At 46.8% G+C, this 18499-nt stretch overlaps 1 protein-coding gene across 1 annotated transcript in view; it reads right to left on the bottom strand.

The window, feature by feature from the left end:
- Nucleotides 1–2556: 2556 nt before the first annotated feature.
- Nucleotides 2557–18499, bottom strand: part of LOC121101274 (actin-binding LIM protein 1-like) — a 190164-nt gene continuing 174221 nt past the window's right edge. Inside the window, exons 5-6 of the mRNA XM_040624498.1 lie at nucleotides 5393–5519; nucleotides 2557–4083 (exon numbers count right to left, since the gene is read on the bottom strand). Coding sequence (XP_040480432.1) covers nucleotides 3930–4083; nucleotides 5393–5519 — 281 coding nt within the window. The 3' untranslated portion in view covers nucleotides 2557–3929. The remainder of the gene's footprint in view (nucleotides 4084–5392; nucleotides 5520–18499) is intronic.

The following is an 18499-nucleotide window of genomic DNA, read 5'->3' as shown; positions in this document are numbered from 1 at the left end:
AGTGTCCTTCTAAGAGCAAAGGGGGTGACACAGAGAGAAGACACAGAGGGGAGGTCATGTGCAGATGAAGGCAGCGATCAGGGTCACACAGCCACAGGCCACCACAAGCTGGAAGGGGCAAGGGAGAGCTCCCCCTGAGAGCCTCTGGAGGGAGCGTGGCCCTGCTGACACCTCGTGTTTGTACTTCTGGCCTCCGGAACTGTGAGAGAGTAAGTTTCTGTGGTTTTAAGACCCCGCTGTTCAAGCGGATTCAGGAAACGAATACATTTACAATCTCTACGGATACGATCAATCAGAAAAAACAACAGTAACAAAAAAACAGGTAAGGATCACAGAACGGACAAGCAAAACATGGTATATCCATATAATGCGATATCATTCAGTCTTAAAGGAAGCAAATTCTGGCACGTGCTATAGCACGATGAACCTTGGGGACATTGTGCAAAGTAAAATAAGCCAGCCACACACACACAGACCACACGATACTATATGAACCCACCTGTAGGAGGAGCCTAGAGTAGTCTAATTCATGGAGACAGAAAATAGGACGACTGTTGTTGGGGCTTGAGGGGGACAGGGAATGAGGGTTTACTGCTTAGTAAGTATAGTATCTCCACTTTACAAGATGTGAAGCGCCATGGAGACGGATGGTGGTGATGGCTGGGCCACATTATGGATATATTTAATACCACTGAACTGTACACTTAAAAGGGATTAACATGGTAAATTTTATGGTAGGTGCATTTTACCACATTTTTAAAATGGAAGGGAAAAAAAAAGGCAAGGATCAAAGCATTTACACATTCACAATCGTAATGTTTCAATGATGGGGTCTGAGAATGAAGGCATGGGAGGAGGGCGGAGTGTTGAGCCCCGTCCTGGTTTATACGGGTAACCGAGCCAAGCTGACTCAGAAGTTGGTCACTTGTCAGTGTGCTACTCAGGCAGGCAGGACATTTTTCTAGATCACACGCTTCTGAAGAGGTCTGCATGCCCGCTGGGTGGGTCTTGACTCTCCCAGGAAGCCCGTACAAGTGATTCCCAGAAGTCCCAACTCTTTAGGCACTGTGTGCAAAGCGTCCGCGACGTCCACCTTACAGACGGGCCTCACTGAGACCCGAAGCCAATGTGGTGAGGCGCTCCTGCTGCCACCGAGAACAGCCAGTCCAGGGGGAGCCGGAGTAAGCCGATGTGTCTTCAAAATGGCACGTTCTTGGACCTGGTGTATTTTCCACATTCCTTCTCACGGCTGTTGAACTAAATCTGACGTCATCGACAGCACCCCCCTGCCTGCTGCCTCCCCAACTCATTCTGGGGAACACAGTTCCATCCGTGGACTGAGACAGTTGTTTCGATCCATGCCTTCTGTAAATGCGGCTGGCTCAAATCTGGGGGCTATGCTCAGTGTCTTCCCTCCGCTTTGCCTACAGCCGAACATCTGGGATATGGTTCTGATATTTTATTGTTGTTTTAAAATGCAATTTCCCCATTGCTCCCAACTCAACGGGTTTGTTTCAGTCTTTATACTGATCAAACTTGGGAACCCCAAAGGAAATGCTGTGGGGAGGGATGAGAGACATGTTCAGGGGACAGGTGGGGAGTGCCCACCACCGCACTTTGAGTCTTGTGATCTGACCACCTGGACTTCATGCTGCATCTGAATAGGGCACAATCATCTTCTCCAACAGCTTTACTGCAGGGGTGCTTCACCGAGGGCCCAAACCCTGGTATTGACCACACTTGGGCCAAAGAAAACCATTGGAAAGGCCATGAAAACTTCTTCTGCCCCCAACTGTGTGTGGAGGGTGGGTCCACCTCTCGGGTTTCCCTCCCCCCAGAGCTCTGAGTTCTGTTTTGTGTACCAAGTTCTGCAATAGTCTCCTCCCTGTCTCCACCCTCACCCCCTCTCCAACCACTTTTTTTTTAAATTCAAGGTAAAATTCACAACCCATAAAATAAACCATTTAAACATGAACAATCCTGCGGCATTTCGGACAATCACAGTGTCGTGCATTTACTGCCTCAATCTTGTTCCAAAACATGTCATTGCTCCAGTTGGGTACCAATGAGCAGTTACTCTTATTTCCTGTCCCCCTTCCCCCAACTCCAGGCAATCACCAGTCTCCCTTCTGTCTCTATGGCTTGACCTCTTCTGGATATTTCATCTCAATGGAAGCAAACCATATGCAGCCTTTCGTGTCTGGTTTCTTCCACTTAGCATAATGTTTTCAAGGTTCCTCCATGTGGTAGCAGGTGTCAGAATTCCTTCCTTTTGAACGCTGCATAGTAATCCTTGTCTGTATATCCACATTGTGTTGGTCCACTCATCTATGCACGGACACTGGGTTGTTTCCATCTCTGGCTGTGGTGAACAGAGCTGCTATGGACGTGGTCCTATGTGTATCTGAGGACTCCCATGCATTCTTTTTTTTTTTTAATATATATTTATTTATTTCAGAGAGAGAGAGCACGAACAGAGGGGCAGAGGCACAGGGAGAGAGAATCTCAAGCACACTCTGAGCTGAGCACGGAACCCCACACAACCCTGAGATCATGACCTGAGCTGAAACCAAGAGTCGGAGGCTCAACTGACAGGGCCACCCAGGCGCCCTCCCGTGCATTCCTTATACCGCAACATGATCCAATCACGTTCAGCTCCAACCACAATCGCTTTAATGGCTTCCCACCATTCTTAGGATAAAGCCCAAAGTCCTGAACAGGACTCTTGAAGTCCTCATGCTCCGACCCCTCCCCACTCCCCTAGCACCATCTCTCACACCTGCGCTCCTGCCCATCTGACTTTCGTTTCTGCTCTGCTCTGGGGGCTCTGGGCCTCCGCGGAGGCTGCTCCTTCTTCCTCCTGGAACCCCCTCCCCCCTGGGTAAAAGACAACTGCTTGTGACAGTCCCTTCCTTATATCCCCAACCCAATTAGCCACACTAGGTCCTAGCACAGAGCCTTCGCTGGCCCTTCTGTGTTTCCTGGAAAGAAAGGCACCCCAGAGCTTGCCGCGGGATTGGGCAAGCCCTGCGAGACCTTGCAGTGCAATCCCAGACGCGGCCCACAGACACTTGGGGGCCTCTCAGATCTACGCCCAGTGTCTCCGAAACTCGCCCCGCTGGGAGGTTTGAAGGTGGTTATGTGGATTCGGTGCCCTGGTGTCTGTCAAAGCTGCAGAACCAGTTGGTCGCCTTCCCAGCTGCTTGGCGTCCTGACTTACGTCTTGCCCAGGACGCATTCTCCACCCTGAAATGTGGGATGGATAGGACGTAATCTTTTCTTTCTTTTTAAATCCGGTCTGGTTAGCGCCCCACAGGCTAGGCAGAAGTAGGGCAGTGACTCCGAGCTCCGGCCTCTGATTCCACAGGCCGGGCTCTGGCCCGGGGGGGCTCCGCTCAGCCCCCCGCTGGTGGGGCCGCGGCTGAGACAGACGGGCTTCGGCTCCGCCCAAGCCACAGCGTGTTCTGGGTCACACAGGATGCGGTTTTTTAAGGGCGGGGAAGTGTCTGCCTTCACCTTTCACCCACCCTTCCCTTGCTTCAGTTCTGAGCCCCTGCCCCCTGAGTCTGTGCACCCTCACACACACAGGTACACACACACGTGCACTCCCACACGGGCACACACAGGCATGGACGGTTCACACGGACGCATATGCACACATGAAGCACACACGTGGCTCTAACACGCTCTTCATTTCCTACTTTCTGATGTCTAAAAATAGTCTCGTAGAACCCTTCCTTCCCCATAATTCCTAGCGGTCCCCTTATCACTTTTGATAAATTGGCCATCATTCCAATTTCGCTTGAACACTTAGTAGAAACTGCCTGTGAAGACAACCCGACACGTTAAATCTCTGAGAGATCCATCATCGACAACTACTTTCTTTCCTCCAGAGGGGAAGATGAAAAAAAAAAATGGAACAAGAGCCTCTATTGTGTTTCTGACGACTTCTGAGGAAAATGACGGTAGCTTTGACGGGAGCCACTTACCTCCAGGACCTTCCCTGTGATAAACTGGTGACAGGCCTCGCATTTCACCCCGAAGAGCCCCTGGTAGTCCTTTTCACAGTACGGAGCGCCATCCCTGCAACACAGAAGGGCCGTTCAGCTCCTGACGGGGCCGAGGGGCAGGGAGACGCCAGGACCATATTTCTCGGAGCCCTCTCCACAGAGTGGTAGCAGGCCGTGATTCTCCCCCACCCAGCATTCGCAAGCCTGGAGAGCTGGTCAGACACGACCACAAGGCAGGGAACCAAACGATGTGGACAGAGGGCCGTGGTTCTCGGGCTACACAGAAATGACGGCCAAATCACCACACGACCACCATGGCCGCTTCCCTGTTGTCTCAGACCTAAGCAGCAAAACGCTGGCACCATTCCCCCCCCCACCAGGCCAGATGGGCTTCAGATGTGGTGGCAGTGTTCACCCTCCTTCCCCTCACCGCTTCCCTGAGCTCACACGCCAGCACCTCCCAGCAGTGCTGAGACGCCATGTCCTCAGCCCTCAGGGGGCCCGAGGGGCGCAGGGCCTTCTCTTCAGCCGCTCAAAACCTCCTCATTTACCTCAGAGCACAGTAAGAATGTTGTTTTCTAGGTGTGCCATTGAGTGGAAAAGTCACAAAGCACCACTGCAGACAGCCCAGTTACCTACTCCCACACAGCCTTCCGGGTCTGTTTAACAGCCGGGCATTTTTCGGTCTTGTCTTTGGCTGAGCATCAGAAATCACCTGTGAAGTTTCTTCCTCCCGCTACAGGTGTTTCGGCTTCTCCCTGACCTACAGAATTAGATTTCTAGGGGGTGGGGCCCAGGCGACTTTCGGTTGTTGTTGTTGTTTCACTCTATTCTTAAATTCAGGTAATTTTTTTGAATAGCTAGACATTTAACCCGGTTAACAACAACATGTCACTTACTCCAGCCATCATCTGCACCAGCATCGGCCTCTAACATGAACCCACTCCTGCCGGGTTGTTTTGTGTATTGGTCCTCATGCGCTCAGCGCTTAGACCCTGTGTGTTTTTTTAGGGTGGGGGGTTGTCTACAAATACATTCAAGACCTAGAAGGAGGTCAAAGGTTTACTAGTTCCAAATCGGGGGTAAAATTTAGGGAAAGTAAAATCACTAAATGCTTAATTGATGACAACATACAGTGGAACATTATGTCAGCTTTGCTAATTGTTTAATTAGGCAAGGATTCACATTTCATTAAATTTACTGCAAGCAGACGGTGGCAAGAGCAGCAGAATAAAATTCCTTTTATAAAAACTAACGAGGTTGTAGAGCAAAAGTTCGTCTTGCTCGTGGGATGTGAATGTCTCTCACTATGTTGGGTGGGGTGGGGTGGGGGTGGGGGACGCCCCCTCACGAGGATACCTTGGCCTGGGCCCCAGCCTTACTTGCTGATGTACTCCCCGGTGAGAACCTTCCCGCAGGACTTGCATTTGAAGCAGCCCAGGTGCCACTGCTTGTCCAGGGCTAGCAGGGCCTGCCCGTTCTTGATGTCTCTTCCGCAGCCGGCACAGTCTGGAAAAGAACAGCCACCGGCAGTTACCTCACGTTTATTTTGCTAAATCCAAGCACAAAGGCCAGCTCTGAACCCCGGTGTGCGCCCATCCCCCACTCAACAAATATTTACTTAAGCACTGTGTCATTCCACTCCCTTCCCGGCACCTAGCCTTTCTTAGCCTCGCAGAGCATGGAAACTTCAGGAACCTCAGTGGATCCAAGGGGATGGATGTCCTTCCTCCGCTCACTTCCTTGGGGGTTACTGAAATACCCTCCGAGCTCCAGCTGTCCCAGGGAACATTTAATTACGTCGTCTTGGCTGTGATTTGCAGAAAGCTCTCACAGGCCTCTATTAATTGAGGGCACATGTGAGTAGCTGAGCACCTCATGCCGGAAACCTCACTGAACAATATATACGTGATTCCTGGAAAGCAGCCCATGAATCTCATTTTTGTAAATGGGACTCTCCAGCCTTATCGTCCTAAACCAGACTTCTGAAGATGTATGATCATCAACTGAATAGCTCTTAATTCCTTAGCTTTAAATTCTCCGTGGCAGGATCCTGTGAAGGAGATGAAGGAGAAAGTGTTTCTTTGTGGTAAAGGGCGTGGGCTCTGGAAGGAGCCGGCCTGGTTCCTGCGTCCGAGCCCAGTGAAACACCTTGTTGGCCAGCCACGTGACCCACGCCGGTTCTCCCCCTTTCTAAGTCTTGGTTTCTTTATATGGAAGCTGGGGCCTTATCAGTGCCTGTCTCAAGCCTCCGATGAGGATTCAATGAAATAATGGTTAGCACTGAGGCTGGCACATGGGAAGTGGCCCTATAAACGTTGCCTGTTATTATAATTGCCATTGTTATGATTATTAAATACTTCGTTGTCAGGGAAATTGAGTATTTAAAAGAACCCAGAAAAATGTAAATTGATGCAACCTTTCTGGAAAGCACCATAAACATCCACAGACAGTTCAAATCAACGCAGCTGAGCAAATGACACACAGCATTGCTGGGACGCTGGCCATCATGTCCCTGCTGATTATAAGAAACACCGGCAGAATAAAGCAATGCCCACATGAGGCCCCCTGGTGCACAAAATGATGAAACACCCCCCTCTTCCGACCACTTGTGTGACTGCTGTTCCTTTACTAGTGACACTCCCAGCCCTACTTTAACTCTCTCTCCTCCTGGAAGAACTTATTGAGATGCCCAATCACTGACCTGCTCCTGTGTCTTGACAGCACCCAGCCCAGAACTGCTCCCGCTGCCTTGACTCCTCCTTAATACTACCCAGCAAGTGCTCCCATCCTAGGACAGTTCCTCCAGAGAGGCCCAGGATTCCCCTGGTGTTCTCCCTTGCTGCAGTTTCAGTTAACTATGTTTCTTTCTTTTATTTATTTTTGACTACAGGTGTGTTTCTGGATCTTTGGTCAGTGGGTATCAATGTACCTTTAGATCCAGCAATTTCCCAAGATTTTAGTCTACAGGTAACCTTGCAGAAGGGTATGCGTGTGTGTGTGTGTGTGTGTGTGTGTGTGTGTGTGTGTGTGTGTGTGTGTGTGTGTGTCTGGCATGTGTTCACGTATGTATTCCCCGAGGAAAATAAATTTATTTCCTGCAGCACTTTTGTAACGACAAAACTGAAAACAGCCCATGGTTACCTTAATTATGGTAGTCTGGAATACTGGAATAGTATGTGCTGTTAAAAAGAATGAGGTCAATTTGTGTGCTGACATGGGAAGATGTCCAACACAGATTAAGTTTAAAAAAAAAAAAAAAGAAAGCAACCCGTGACAGTATGTATAGCATAAGCTCATTTATAAAAAAATTAGTAAAGGGTATATATGTGTTTGCACACATGCTTGTATAGGAAACAAAACATTTCTTGGAAAAAAAAATTGAAACTCCTAATATATTTTCCTCTGTGAAGGGGGACTTTTTACTTCCCATCCTCTGTGTTATTTGAATTATTTTTTGTTACCACGAGAATGTAAAAAAAAAAAAAAAAAAGCAAAGCAAATATTTGAAGTAAAAAACATAATTGCTATACAAGTTCTAAATTATTGCAGATGAGGATTTCTGTAAGTATTGCCCATTATTAGCTGAGTGTGTATTTTACGGTCACAAAGCATTACGTACTTTTCTTTTTAACTGGAGTTTATGTTTTCCAGCATCTCAACAAAAATCTTTATAAAGGGGGATCTCACATCTGGTCGTTTACTATAAGTTTACTAAATGGGAGGCCATGATATGTGTCCATATACACAATTTTTAAAGGTTAGGAGCACAGGATGAGTAAGGTGAATTGACAGTTTTTAATCCAAGTTGAACTGAATTTTTTTTTCATTCTTCTGATGAGATCATGCCCACTAGGTGGCAGTAAAGATTTAAAATAATAAGGCAGAGGCTGGTTGATTTTTTTTTTTTTTTTTTAAGTCAGAAAATAAATTTTAGAGATGGCTTTCAATTTTAGAGACTGAAAACAGTCGGGCTCAGAAGGGTTGGCAGAGCCATATGGGGTCTGTCCCTGCACAGCGCTGAGATCTAGGGAGATGGAAGGCCAAGGGATGGTAGGAGCCCAGGCTTTGGAATTAGGAGGATTCGAGTATTAGCTTGGGCAAGTTACTATCTCTGAACCCTCACTTCTTCACCTGTGAAATGCCAACTGTGATGTGCCTTGCATAACACTTAGAACACCTGGTCCATGTTAGCCTCTCAGTGTGGCTCCACCTTTCACCGGTGGGAGCAGAGCTGGGACTAGAAGCCACGTTTCTGGAGGGTAAGTCTTGCTCTCTTTACAAGCACGTTAATGCCCAGATATCCCAGAGCTTTGAAAGCAGCTGAGACACACTTTGCGAGCACGAACGACTTCTCTGACCGTTCTGCACTGAGGGTTTTGGATGAACCAGGCGCCCTGTGAGGGCTTTATAGAGAGGGTACCATTTATTATTCAGTCATATAGTCAAAATGCCTGTAGTCTGGAAGCCTCTGACCTCACAGGTGGCATCCCATACATCTCAGATCCTCTGGGCCCTGCAGTGTCCCGTGGAGGGCAGATGTTCTGCAACTGACTTTGGTAATGGTTTGCAGAGAAGCGTTCACGGGATGCTGAATGCCTAGAGCCAGGCGGCTGGTAAAGCGGGGCTGGACACAGAGATGGGATGAGCCTCCTTCCTCCCAAACCTTTAGACATAAATCAAAGACCACCTCCTAGAAAGTAGAATACTGGCCCACACTGGCTGATTCAAAGTATTCTGGCATATGCCACAGAGGCTACTCACTCGTGGTCCTCTGGACAAAACCATAAATTCTCCACTTAAGCCTGAAGTCATGTGGGGGAAAGTGGAAAGATGCAGAGACAAAAAGACTCGTGGATTGTTCTCTCCTCCCATGCTCATCCCAGCTAAGCTCTTTTATAAAGGACAAAATGTCCTGCTCCATATCTTCGTGGTTTTCAGCTGTTGAGAAAATTGTTTCCACATCACTGAAGCAGCTGCTGATAAATATAGAAAGCTGGCGATTGGCACTGGAATTATTGCCGAAGTCAGAAATAGGTGAATATGGAGAAGCACCAAGGAAATCAAACCCTCTAGCAACTTGCCAGTGTTCCATCAAAAACAAAGAATCACCAAATATGGCAAGAGAAAAACACAACCATTAACACTTTGCCTCAAGCCTTTCATTCTTGGCACCAAGAGCCAAGAGAAGAGCAGGAATTTGGCTACTCATGTCCGAGTTAAACATATTCAACTACACACCTGGTTCCATATTTGTATCACTTTGTTCCAAAGCAACAAATATCTTTGAGGACAGGGATCTGTCTTTTTTTTTTTTTTTTTTTGGCATCAGGTCATGCACACCTGGACTTTGAAAGTATTCAAGTTGAAGGTGACAAATGGCTCTCAGCAAGAAAACTTGTGTTCCCAAGCCAAGAAAGATGTCCTCACTTGGGCGGCACTTAAGGTCCTGTCAGATTGGATACCTATGTTCTCCTTGAGAACTATTTCTGCCTTCCTAGAATTTCTCACTTGGGAAAAGTAAGGGCCAAATGTCTTACTCTGTGCAGATGCCCCTCTGGAGAAGAGGGCTGAGGACGTGGAGCTCTAGAAAAGAAAACCGGGTGGCAACTAAACTCCCACCCCCTCCTTCCTAGGCCTGCATGTTTCAGTCATGCCCAGAACCATTAATGAAGGTGGACATAACCATTCAGAGTAGTTACCCATCTGGGATCAAAGCTTTCAGGTTACAGAATGGCGAATTTTCTCGTGTTCTAGAATTTTGGGCCATGGTCTCAGAGCTGAAGACAGAGTGATAAATATTCCATCTTCTAAAGAAGGATGCCAGGAATATCCTTGCAGGACTTTCCAAAAGACAGAATTCACCTGATGATTACCAACCCCTATTGCCCACTCACCTCTGAAATCAGAAATTTGAAAACACATAGAGGAGTCAGCAGGGAGCTGTCCACATAGCAGGAGTATGGTTATGTTCTCCCCCTCTGCTGTGACAGGGATTAGAGGGCCCTGGGAGAAAGATCTAGAAGTTTACTGAGCGGGGAAGCTGAGCTCCTAGCGCTGCTGTGGGTCCAAGAGAAGCTTGATGTTAGAGTTCTTAGAACAAACTGATTTGAATGTCCTAGAGCTTGGAAGCATTCATAAACAGAAAAATCTACAGCCTGCTGAATTTAGAAGATTTGGAAGGCAGGAAGCTGGTTGGAGGCTCCTGCACAGCCCCCCCCCCCCGCCCCACCCCAAATGGCAGGCTAGGGAGAGGATGGAGTGGGAATGGCGTTCACTTCCACCATTTGGCTCACTGAGGGATGTACTTACATCTTGTGGCTGGTACCCACGCCGAAGCATCTAGAATGAACCCAGTGGAGAAAGGTGCCTGCTGAAGGTTGGGGATTTCATTAGTAAGAGGCTAGGAGACTACGAGGGAGCAGGACCTGAGGCTGGGAGAGTTTGTTGCAAGAGGTTAACCCGAAATTGCATGCTTTTGTCAAGGAACTCAAAGTGCACCCCCCCAAAAAAATGTCTCCAGCCAGTGTTAGCTGAGAGAGCAGCGTGGCAATGCCAGGTTCCTAACACCTCGACCCTTCTACGTCCAATCCCCCTTGTCCCTGCCCGGCCCACAAAGGAGCCACAGGACAGGAAGGAGGTAAAGAAAGAGTGAACGAAGATGTTGTGCCCACCGTCGGTCTCCAGTCTGGGTCGGGTCTGAGCTGGGTCAGGGTGCAGCTCTGAAACAGATGCAAGGATCAAGTTTTCCACCGGCCGGACTTTTAGGAGCTGAAGGTGACCAGAGTGCTATGGGATCTGCCTAAGATAGGATTAAGGGTGGGAAACGGAACTCTGATCGAGGATAATACAAGCAAGGACAGGGAAAAATAAGGCTATTCATTGTTATGTCCCACGTGTGCTTTGGCCTGTTGTATATACAAATCGTGCATTCCCCAGCAGTCAAGGACTTCGGAAGCAAAGAGACCTGGAGTGGAAATCCAGCTCTGACACTACGCGGCGGGGCCTTGTGCAGGCTAGGTAACCACTGGGTTCAGTGTCTTCACCTGCAGAATGGGTAGGTTGGCAGTACCCCCCTTCCTGGGCTGCCGTGAGGACTGGAGGGAGTGTGGGCGCATATACACTCAGTGTCTGTTCTCACAGGCACAATCATCTCAGGAAACCTGCATTTCCTCTTCCCCTTAACAAATAGGCAGCCCCCCCCCAAGGCATTTTGGTCTCTGTGGTTCCATCGTCATCATCACATTACCATAACTATTACTATGGTTACTATTCAGCTTTTAACTTTCGAAAGGTCTGCTGCATCGGCTCTCTCCGCCCACTCTCAGGGCTCCGGCTAACCTGGAAGGGCAGTGATTATCCGCACTTTACAGATCACAGAACATCGGAGCCAGAGGGACCTTCAAGACTGTTGGATGCAAATCCATCACTTTCCACCCAGGATACTCAGGCCTGGGGGGTTGGGGCGGGGGAGGAGGGGGTCGGCTTTGCACACAGCCACGTGGCTGAACAGCGTCCAATTAACTGCACAGTGGGAATCAACTGCACAGTGGGAGTCCTGTGTTCTCGAGGGCACATGAACTCAGGCCTTTGCAGCTTACAGGGCTTCTTGGAACCTAACCCTCCACTCGTGGGTTTGTCTTCCTGATTCTTGTCTCTCGGGCTACCAATGGGCAAAAAGGGCCAGGAGGGCACAGGAGCATGAGGTGCTCAGCGGAGGGGAAAGACGGGGAGAGGAGAGAATTGTTGTGAAAGTAAATAATAAATATCAATACTAATAAATCATCGTTGTGTAAATTGTAAAAGGGACCAGACAGAGACTTTCCTCCTGTACTTGATGCTTGCTGACATGCTGGGATGTTAAAAAATGTGCCCAGCGATTCTGAGTCAGTTCTGAGTATTTCTATACTTTGCTGAAAAAAACGTTAAAAATTAAGAATAAAAAGAAATCAGGTTTCCGTATTTAAACTTTTGTCCATATAAGCTCCAGAAAATTCCAGCTTCCCCTGGAATCCTTTTTTTAAAAATAATAATGAAACAGAAACTCTATTTCTGGTCACCGAAGATTAGCTCACAAGGTCATGGCTATGCATGGGGATGAAAAATAAACAGAAGCAAAATCATTTCATATTTAGATTGTTATTATTAGAAAGTAGAGTAAGACTTTGGAGACCCTATAAAATATTCAAGTGGTGTCCTTTTAATAGACCGTTAACTAGAGGCAATTTATCCCTGGCCAGGACTCGAACTAAAGAGCTTCAAGGAACAAAACAAAATAAAACAAAACCAAAACCAAAACCAAATTTAAGTTCCAGAGTTCGGCTCACTTGAGATCCTGAATTTAATGATGTCAGATCTTGGCATTCAACTCTTCCTACAGAACATGGATTTCTCATTATCTGTGGGATAAAATGGTGAAGGCAGAATGCAGGAGAACAGCTATTCTATCCAAACAAGAGGGAAAGAAAGGACACAAGAGGAGAATGAGGTGATTCTCTCAGGTTAACAAGCTGCCTTTGACACAAGCCTTCAACCCATGTCAGCTCAGCCTCGGACACGTGGATTCCCTCATGGGAATAACAGTTTGGAGGCACGGGGTGGTTGCCCACTTTATGCAGGACAGATATTTCCAGTTCACTGAGGCTCCCATGCCTCCACAGAGTCTAAATGTCAATTGCTACCTGTTGCCACTTTTGGACTGACCTATGCACTCAGGTGACGAGCCTGGCCTTTTCCATAGGCCCTTCAGTTTGTAACCCATAGATTAAAAAAAAAAATCTAGGGGCTCTTGGGTGGCGCAGTCGTTAAGCATCTGCCTTCGGCTCAGGGCGTGATCCTGGCATTATGTGATCGAGCCCCACATCAGGCTCCTCTGCTATGAGCCTGCTTCTTCCTCTCCCACTCCCCCTGCTTGTGTTCCCTCTCTCGCTGGCTGTGTCTATCTCTGTCAAATAAATATATAAAATCTTTTAAAAAAAATCTAGATTCTCCTTATGTTATTATTTTTTTAAATAAGAGTTGGCCTAGAGTTTTAATGTCTTTAAGATATAAAGGATTTGGGTATTTGAAAACCTTTCCTTGACCAGAAGGCCACATCATACTTAGTAGTGACAGGAGTATCAATCTAACAAGGGGATATGGTTGAATGTTGACTCCCTTTCATCATCTGTGCTGTTTAGTGTGGTCAGTTTCCAAACCAGACCTCTAGGAGTTGACAAATATTGACTGTCCATAGTCCAGTTTTTTTTTTTTTTAATTTAAAGCAAAGTCACCAAGTTCTTGTTTAGCATGTCATGGCAAATAGCACAGGTGCGGGGTCACCATCCAAAAGGCTAGAGAAGGACCAAAACACAACGTGAAACTGCAAACGTGCTTGGCTAAGCACTTCTCAAGAATTAGTTTTAAAAAGCACTGACTTCTGAAATTCTAGGCTGCCATTAGCCAAAAAGCAATATGAGGTCACAAGATAAATACTGGTGGGGGTGGTGGGGGGAGTGAGAATGTTCATGCAGGTACAATGTACTTGCCACTCTATGGCAAAAGGGGGTCTCGGTGCTATAAGTAATTCACATCTCAAATCACTAAAAGTGAATTCTTTTCAAAGGTTATGTGCTGTTTAAATAGGTAACCTTGAACCAGACTTTTCCATAATAGCTCATGTCCCTGCTTAGGTCAGCTGCTCCCTTTGCTGTCTCGATGGCCACAGTGGAAACAACACAAGCCAGAGCAGACTTGGGCCTGCTATTTTAAGTGAAGGTTCTTGTTGTCTTTGGAAAACAATACTGTGCAACGAACAAGTTTTCATGGGCCATAAGAGCAACAGATTATCAGCCTTCATCAGGAAAGTGGAAGGCAGGCCTGGCAGCAAGCCTTTTTCCAAGTCCTCCAAATCCTATCTTTCCTTCTTTTAAACTGTGTATCATATATACTTAAAAGAATTTCAGTTACGTTGCTCATGATTTTTATAAATATAGACCATATACACATTTGAAATGTCCAATTCTAATCCCTAAACCAGTACTCACAGAATTCTGTTCAGAGTTATTATGAATGCTCAAGGTCAAGAAGCTCTCTCCTGCAACTAGTATTGTGTGTGTATTTTTCCCATATTCATGACCAGGATTTGAATGGAGAATTAAAAGGAGCCAGATTGTTTGTTTTTCCTCTCCATTAACTGACTATGAAATCACTAAGCAGGAACCTCGTGGCTAACGCTGCAAGGCAGGATGATAAACATCAAAGAAACAGAAGATAGTCCGTCATGAACTTGGTACCAACCCAGACCTGCACCCCAAAAGCATTAGAATGGAGAGTCTGAGAATCTCTGCTGGTTGTCTTTGGATGATGGCTTTGAATGGCCCATAAACAGGCCACAGCACTCAGCACTGGACTCAATACTGGTTCCAACAGGACTTACTTCCCATGCAGTCTCCCATGACCTGCCTGCAGCACGGTGAATGATATGGGAGCCCTATATACATGGGGATGCCAGATACCGGAGACTATGCATTTATGGAACAGAACGTGTACTCTGGAAAGGATATTGAAAACTGATTAGAAGTTGGGAACATTAATATCCGCTGAAAGGCAATGTCCACTGCCTTGCACAAGAGTCTCCTGAACAGCTACTCTTCCATTCTCTGAACTACAAATAAAAATTAAGACACACTGGGGCGCCCGGGTGGCTCAGTCGGTTCAGTGTCGGACTCTCAATTTCAGCTCAGGTCATGATCTCAGGGTCGTGGGATCAAGCCCTGCACTGGGCTCCACGGTCAACACGGAGTCTGCTTGTCCTTTTCCCTCGGCTCCTTCCCCTGCTCTCTGTCTCTCAAATATATAATAAATAAAAATTATAACATGCTTGTTATTTCCTGGAGATGTGATGAGATTCTTTGATGGGAAATAAAAAATACTAGCAAAAAACACTGGCACTATTTTGTCATCTGCGCTCATTTTTAGGTTTAAGGTCCTATCAAGGAGAACTCTGTGTATATGTGTAGACATGTGTGTATGTGCATGTGTGTTCACATGCATGTTTCTAGAACCATAACTAAAAAATGGTGGCGGGCTACATTCATGGAATAAACTACCATCCGAATAAGTACAATCATAACTGCCAGATTCCCAACTAACAATTGCAAAAGCCCAGCGGGTGGGGGACAGGCCCAAAGGTCCACTGGTTTTGGGGCCCTTCCCCTGCACTGTCAGTGAATTTGCTTCACTCGTTGCTTCACTCGTTATCATTTCTGATAAAGCACATGTCACAGGGATTCACCAGAGATCAAAAGTAGGATTCCCTTTTGAGTGAAAATGACACCAGGACAGCAAGAGAAGTTGGGGAGTCATGGAAACAAAGCCAAACACTGCCCGATCACGGGATGCTCTTGGAAAAGACTATGGTCACATGGCAGCCTCAAGGAGACTGATTTCCAGCCTGCATGGGCGAGGCGTTCAGGCCATAGCCCCAGTGGACTGGGCATCCTTGCCACGGGGCCTCCCCCAGGATAGCGTGAATGACTACACCCCTAGCGCAGGCCTCCACCTGCATGTCTCTGCGGGCTTGGAGCAGTCCTTTCTGCTTACAGCGTATAATCCAGACATGCCTCGTAAACACTGCTGGATCCCTGAGCCATCTCTCAAAAGGGCACCTGTGATACGTATTTGTGCAGGAAAACACAACAAGTTGGAAGCCTGAGTCCTCAGCACTGTGGTTACGCTGCTAGACAAGGTGGAGAAAACTGGGGGGTCAGACTTCTACCAGCAGGACTAAGTAGTTCTCTGCTCAAGTGATGGCCAGCAATGGAAGAGGAAAACAGGCAGAAAAGGGGAAGGAAGGAGGAGCAGGAGAGGGAACAGACAAGGTGCCCCAGATGAAGGCGGCTACCTGGGGCTACTCCATGGCTCCCACACCACAGCCTGCCACGCTGTGAACATCAGTGGACAGCAGCCAGCACTTTCTGGGGGAGATTCAGAAAATCAGTAGCCCCTGCTTTTGGGATTTGGGATAGTCCTTAGCAAACCCCTCTTAAAATCACGCCAGGACCCAAATGAATTAAAAACAGGGGCTCAAACCAATACTCGTCCATGCATGTGCAGAGCGGCATTAATCCTAACAGCCCAAAGAGGGACATGACCTAAAGGTTCATTCGCAGATGAACGGATTAACAAATCATGTGCTAGCCACACGGTGGAATATTATTCAGCCACAAAAAGGAATGAAGTACTGATACACGCTACGATCTGTGTGAACCTTGAAAATATTGTGCCAAGTGGGAGAAGACAGAAACAAAGGGCCGCTTACGTATTCCATTTACATGAAATATTCAGAATCCGTAACCATACAGACATGGAGAGTAGATTGGTAGTTGCCAGGGGCTGGGAGGAGGGAACAGGGAGTAGCTGCTTTATGGGTATAGGGTTTTCTTTCAGGGTGATGAAAACATTTTGGAACTTGACAGAGGTTGTGGTCGTACAATTCTGTGAATGTACTAGACTGTTCACATTAAAATGGTTCGTTTTGTTCTGTGAACTGCACTTCAGCGAAAAACTGTACCAAGAAGGGTTAATGTTCTTGTACTGGTTTCCCTAATTTAGTAGTAAACTTTAACCTGGTGAGGAGCTGTGTGATAAATCTTTAACTGGCTATGGTCACTCAGCATACATGAGCTCTTGCCAAAGGGGAAATCACACTTGAGCTCGACGTCAGTTTCTCAGGTTCTATGCTCATTAGCAGACATCAGCTCATTTACTCCCTTCCAGAGACAGGAAGAAGAAGAGAAGGGGCAGAATGTCCATTTCAGGACTTTCATCATGTGACTAACCACTTAATATGCACACACTGAAGGTCACAGAAAGGGCAAAATGCACTGAGACTTTAGTCTGGAATAAGCCTTTGATTTTATTTTGTAAAATTAGCATTATTTTATTTTTTTATTTTTAAAGATTTTGTTTATTTGACAGAGACAGAGCACAAGCAGGGGGAGCTGCAGGCAGAGGGAGAGAGAGAAGCAGGCTCCCCACTGAGCAGGGAGCCCGATGTGGGGCTCGATCCCAGGACTCTGGGATCATGACCCGATCCGAAGGCAGAAGCTTAACCGACCGAGCCACCCAGGCGCCCCACATTATTTTATTTTTACTCTACTTTTATTTTAAGTAGGTAATTCATATATACACAGTTGAAATTTTTTTTCATATAGTAAAAGTAATTTCCTTCTCCCCTGCTGGAGATAAGTACTACAAGCGATAGCAGTTTTTCAGATATTCTTCTGGGACAATCTATAAGGCCATACAACTCTTGATATACATAGATTTTTACTGCTACTGAAAAACTAAAATTCAACTGAGGAATGCTGGTCCAATCACTGAAATCCCAGTTTTACGGGTATGTTGTTAGAAGGTGTGGGTCTTATTATGTAAGAGGCATGTCTAGGGAAACAAAGCAAATAACGAAATGTCATTAACTTTCCATTCTCTCAGGCACTTTTTCTATTCACTTGTACTTTCTTCCCCATAAATCATATCCATTCCCTATTAAAGCAGAAACTCTTCTTCCTTTCTTACAATGGAGACGATAAAGTCTCTGGTGAAGTGAACACTCTGGGATCTTTATGTCTGACTTGTAATTGTTATGGATTTCAGTCTGAAAAAAATCTGAATATTAATGTTCCTCTGCAATAATGCCCTGGTTACTATATACATTCCAAACTCTCTCAACACCCTACTCCACAGCCGGCTCCACAGTATGGAGCTGACCCACCAGGTTAGAACCCTGCCCCTCCAGGCCAGGGGTTCACACCTGAGATGCCCAGAGGGGTGAGCCCTCCCTCCAGCCTCACTGCTGCAAGTTGGGGAAATACCTTCCTTGGCACTTCTACTCAACACAAAACAAAACATGGGGCGCCTGGGTAGCTCAGTCTGTTAAGTGCCTGCCTTCGGCTCAGGTCATGATCCCGGGGTCCTGGGATCGAGTCCCACATCGGGCTCCCTGCTCCGTGGGGAGTCTGCTTCACCCTCTCCCTCTGCTGCTCTGTCAAATAAATAAAATCTTTAAAACGAAACACCAATTTGTGATACTGTCATCAACAAATTTATCTGAAGTAATAACTGCTTCCCCTTTTATTAAATAAGGGAGAAATCTGGAAAATAAAGGGGATTTTAAACATGCCCATCCCCTTACCACCTGTGCACCTGATCCGTGCCTGCGTGATTTCACAAAACCACAATGGCCATCTTCTCTCCTCTTCTTCACTCATTCATTCCAACAGTAGTCGGAACTTAACATTCTGGAGCTGGGAGCTGAGATTTAGTCCCTCAAAGGCCCTCCAGGGGTGGCATTAATTCACTTGCTAAATGAACATCTGTGTACTTGCTATGTGCACGGTGAGATTCATAAGGACCAAAAATTATATATACTGTCCTTGTTATTAAGTAGCTCATAGTCTGGCAGGAGAGATAAGCATGCAGAAACTAGCACAAGTATAGGGTAATAA

The sequence above is a fragment of the Ursus maritimus genome, unplaced genomic scaffold, assembly GCF_017311325.1.
Source record: "Ursus maritimus isolate PB19 unplaced genomic scaffold, ASM1731132v1 scaffold_7, whole genome shotgun sequence".
Classification (NCBI taxonomy): domain Eukaryota; kingdom Metazoa; phylum Chordata; class Mammalia; order Carnivora; family Ursidae; genus Ursus; species Ursus maritimus.
The sequence above is the reverse complement of the archived record's forward strand: the minus strand, read 5'-3'. Positions and strand labels throughout refer to the sequence as shown.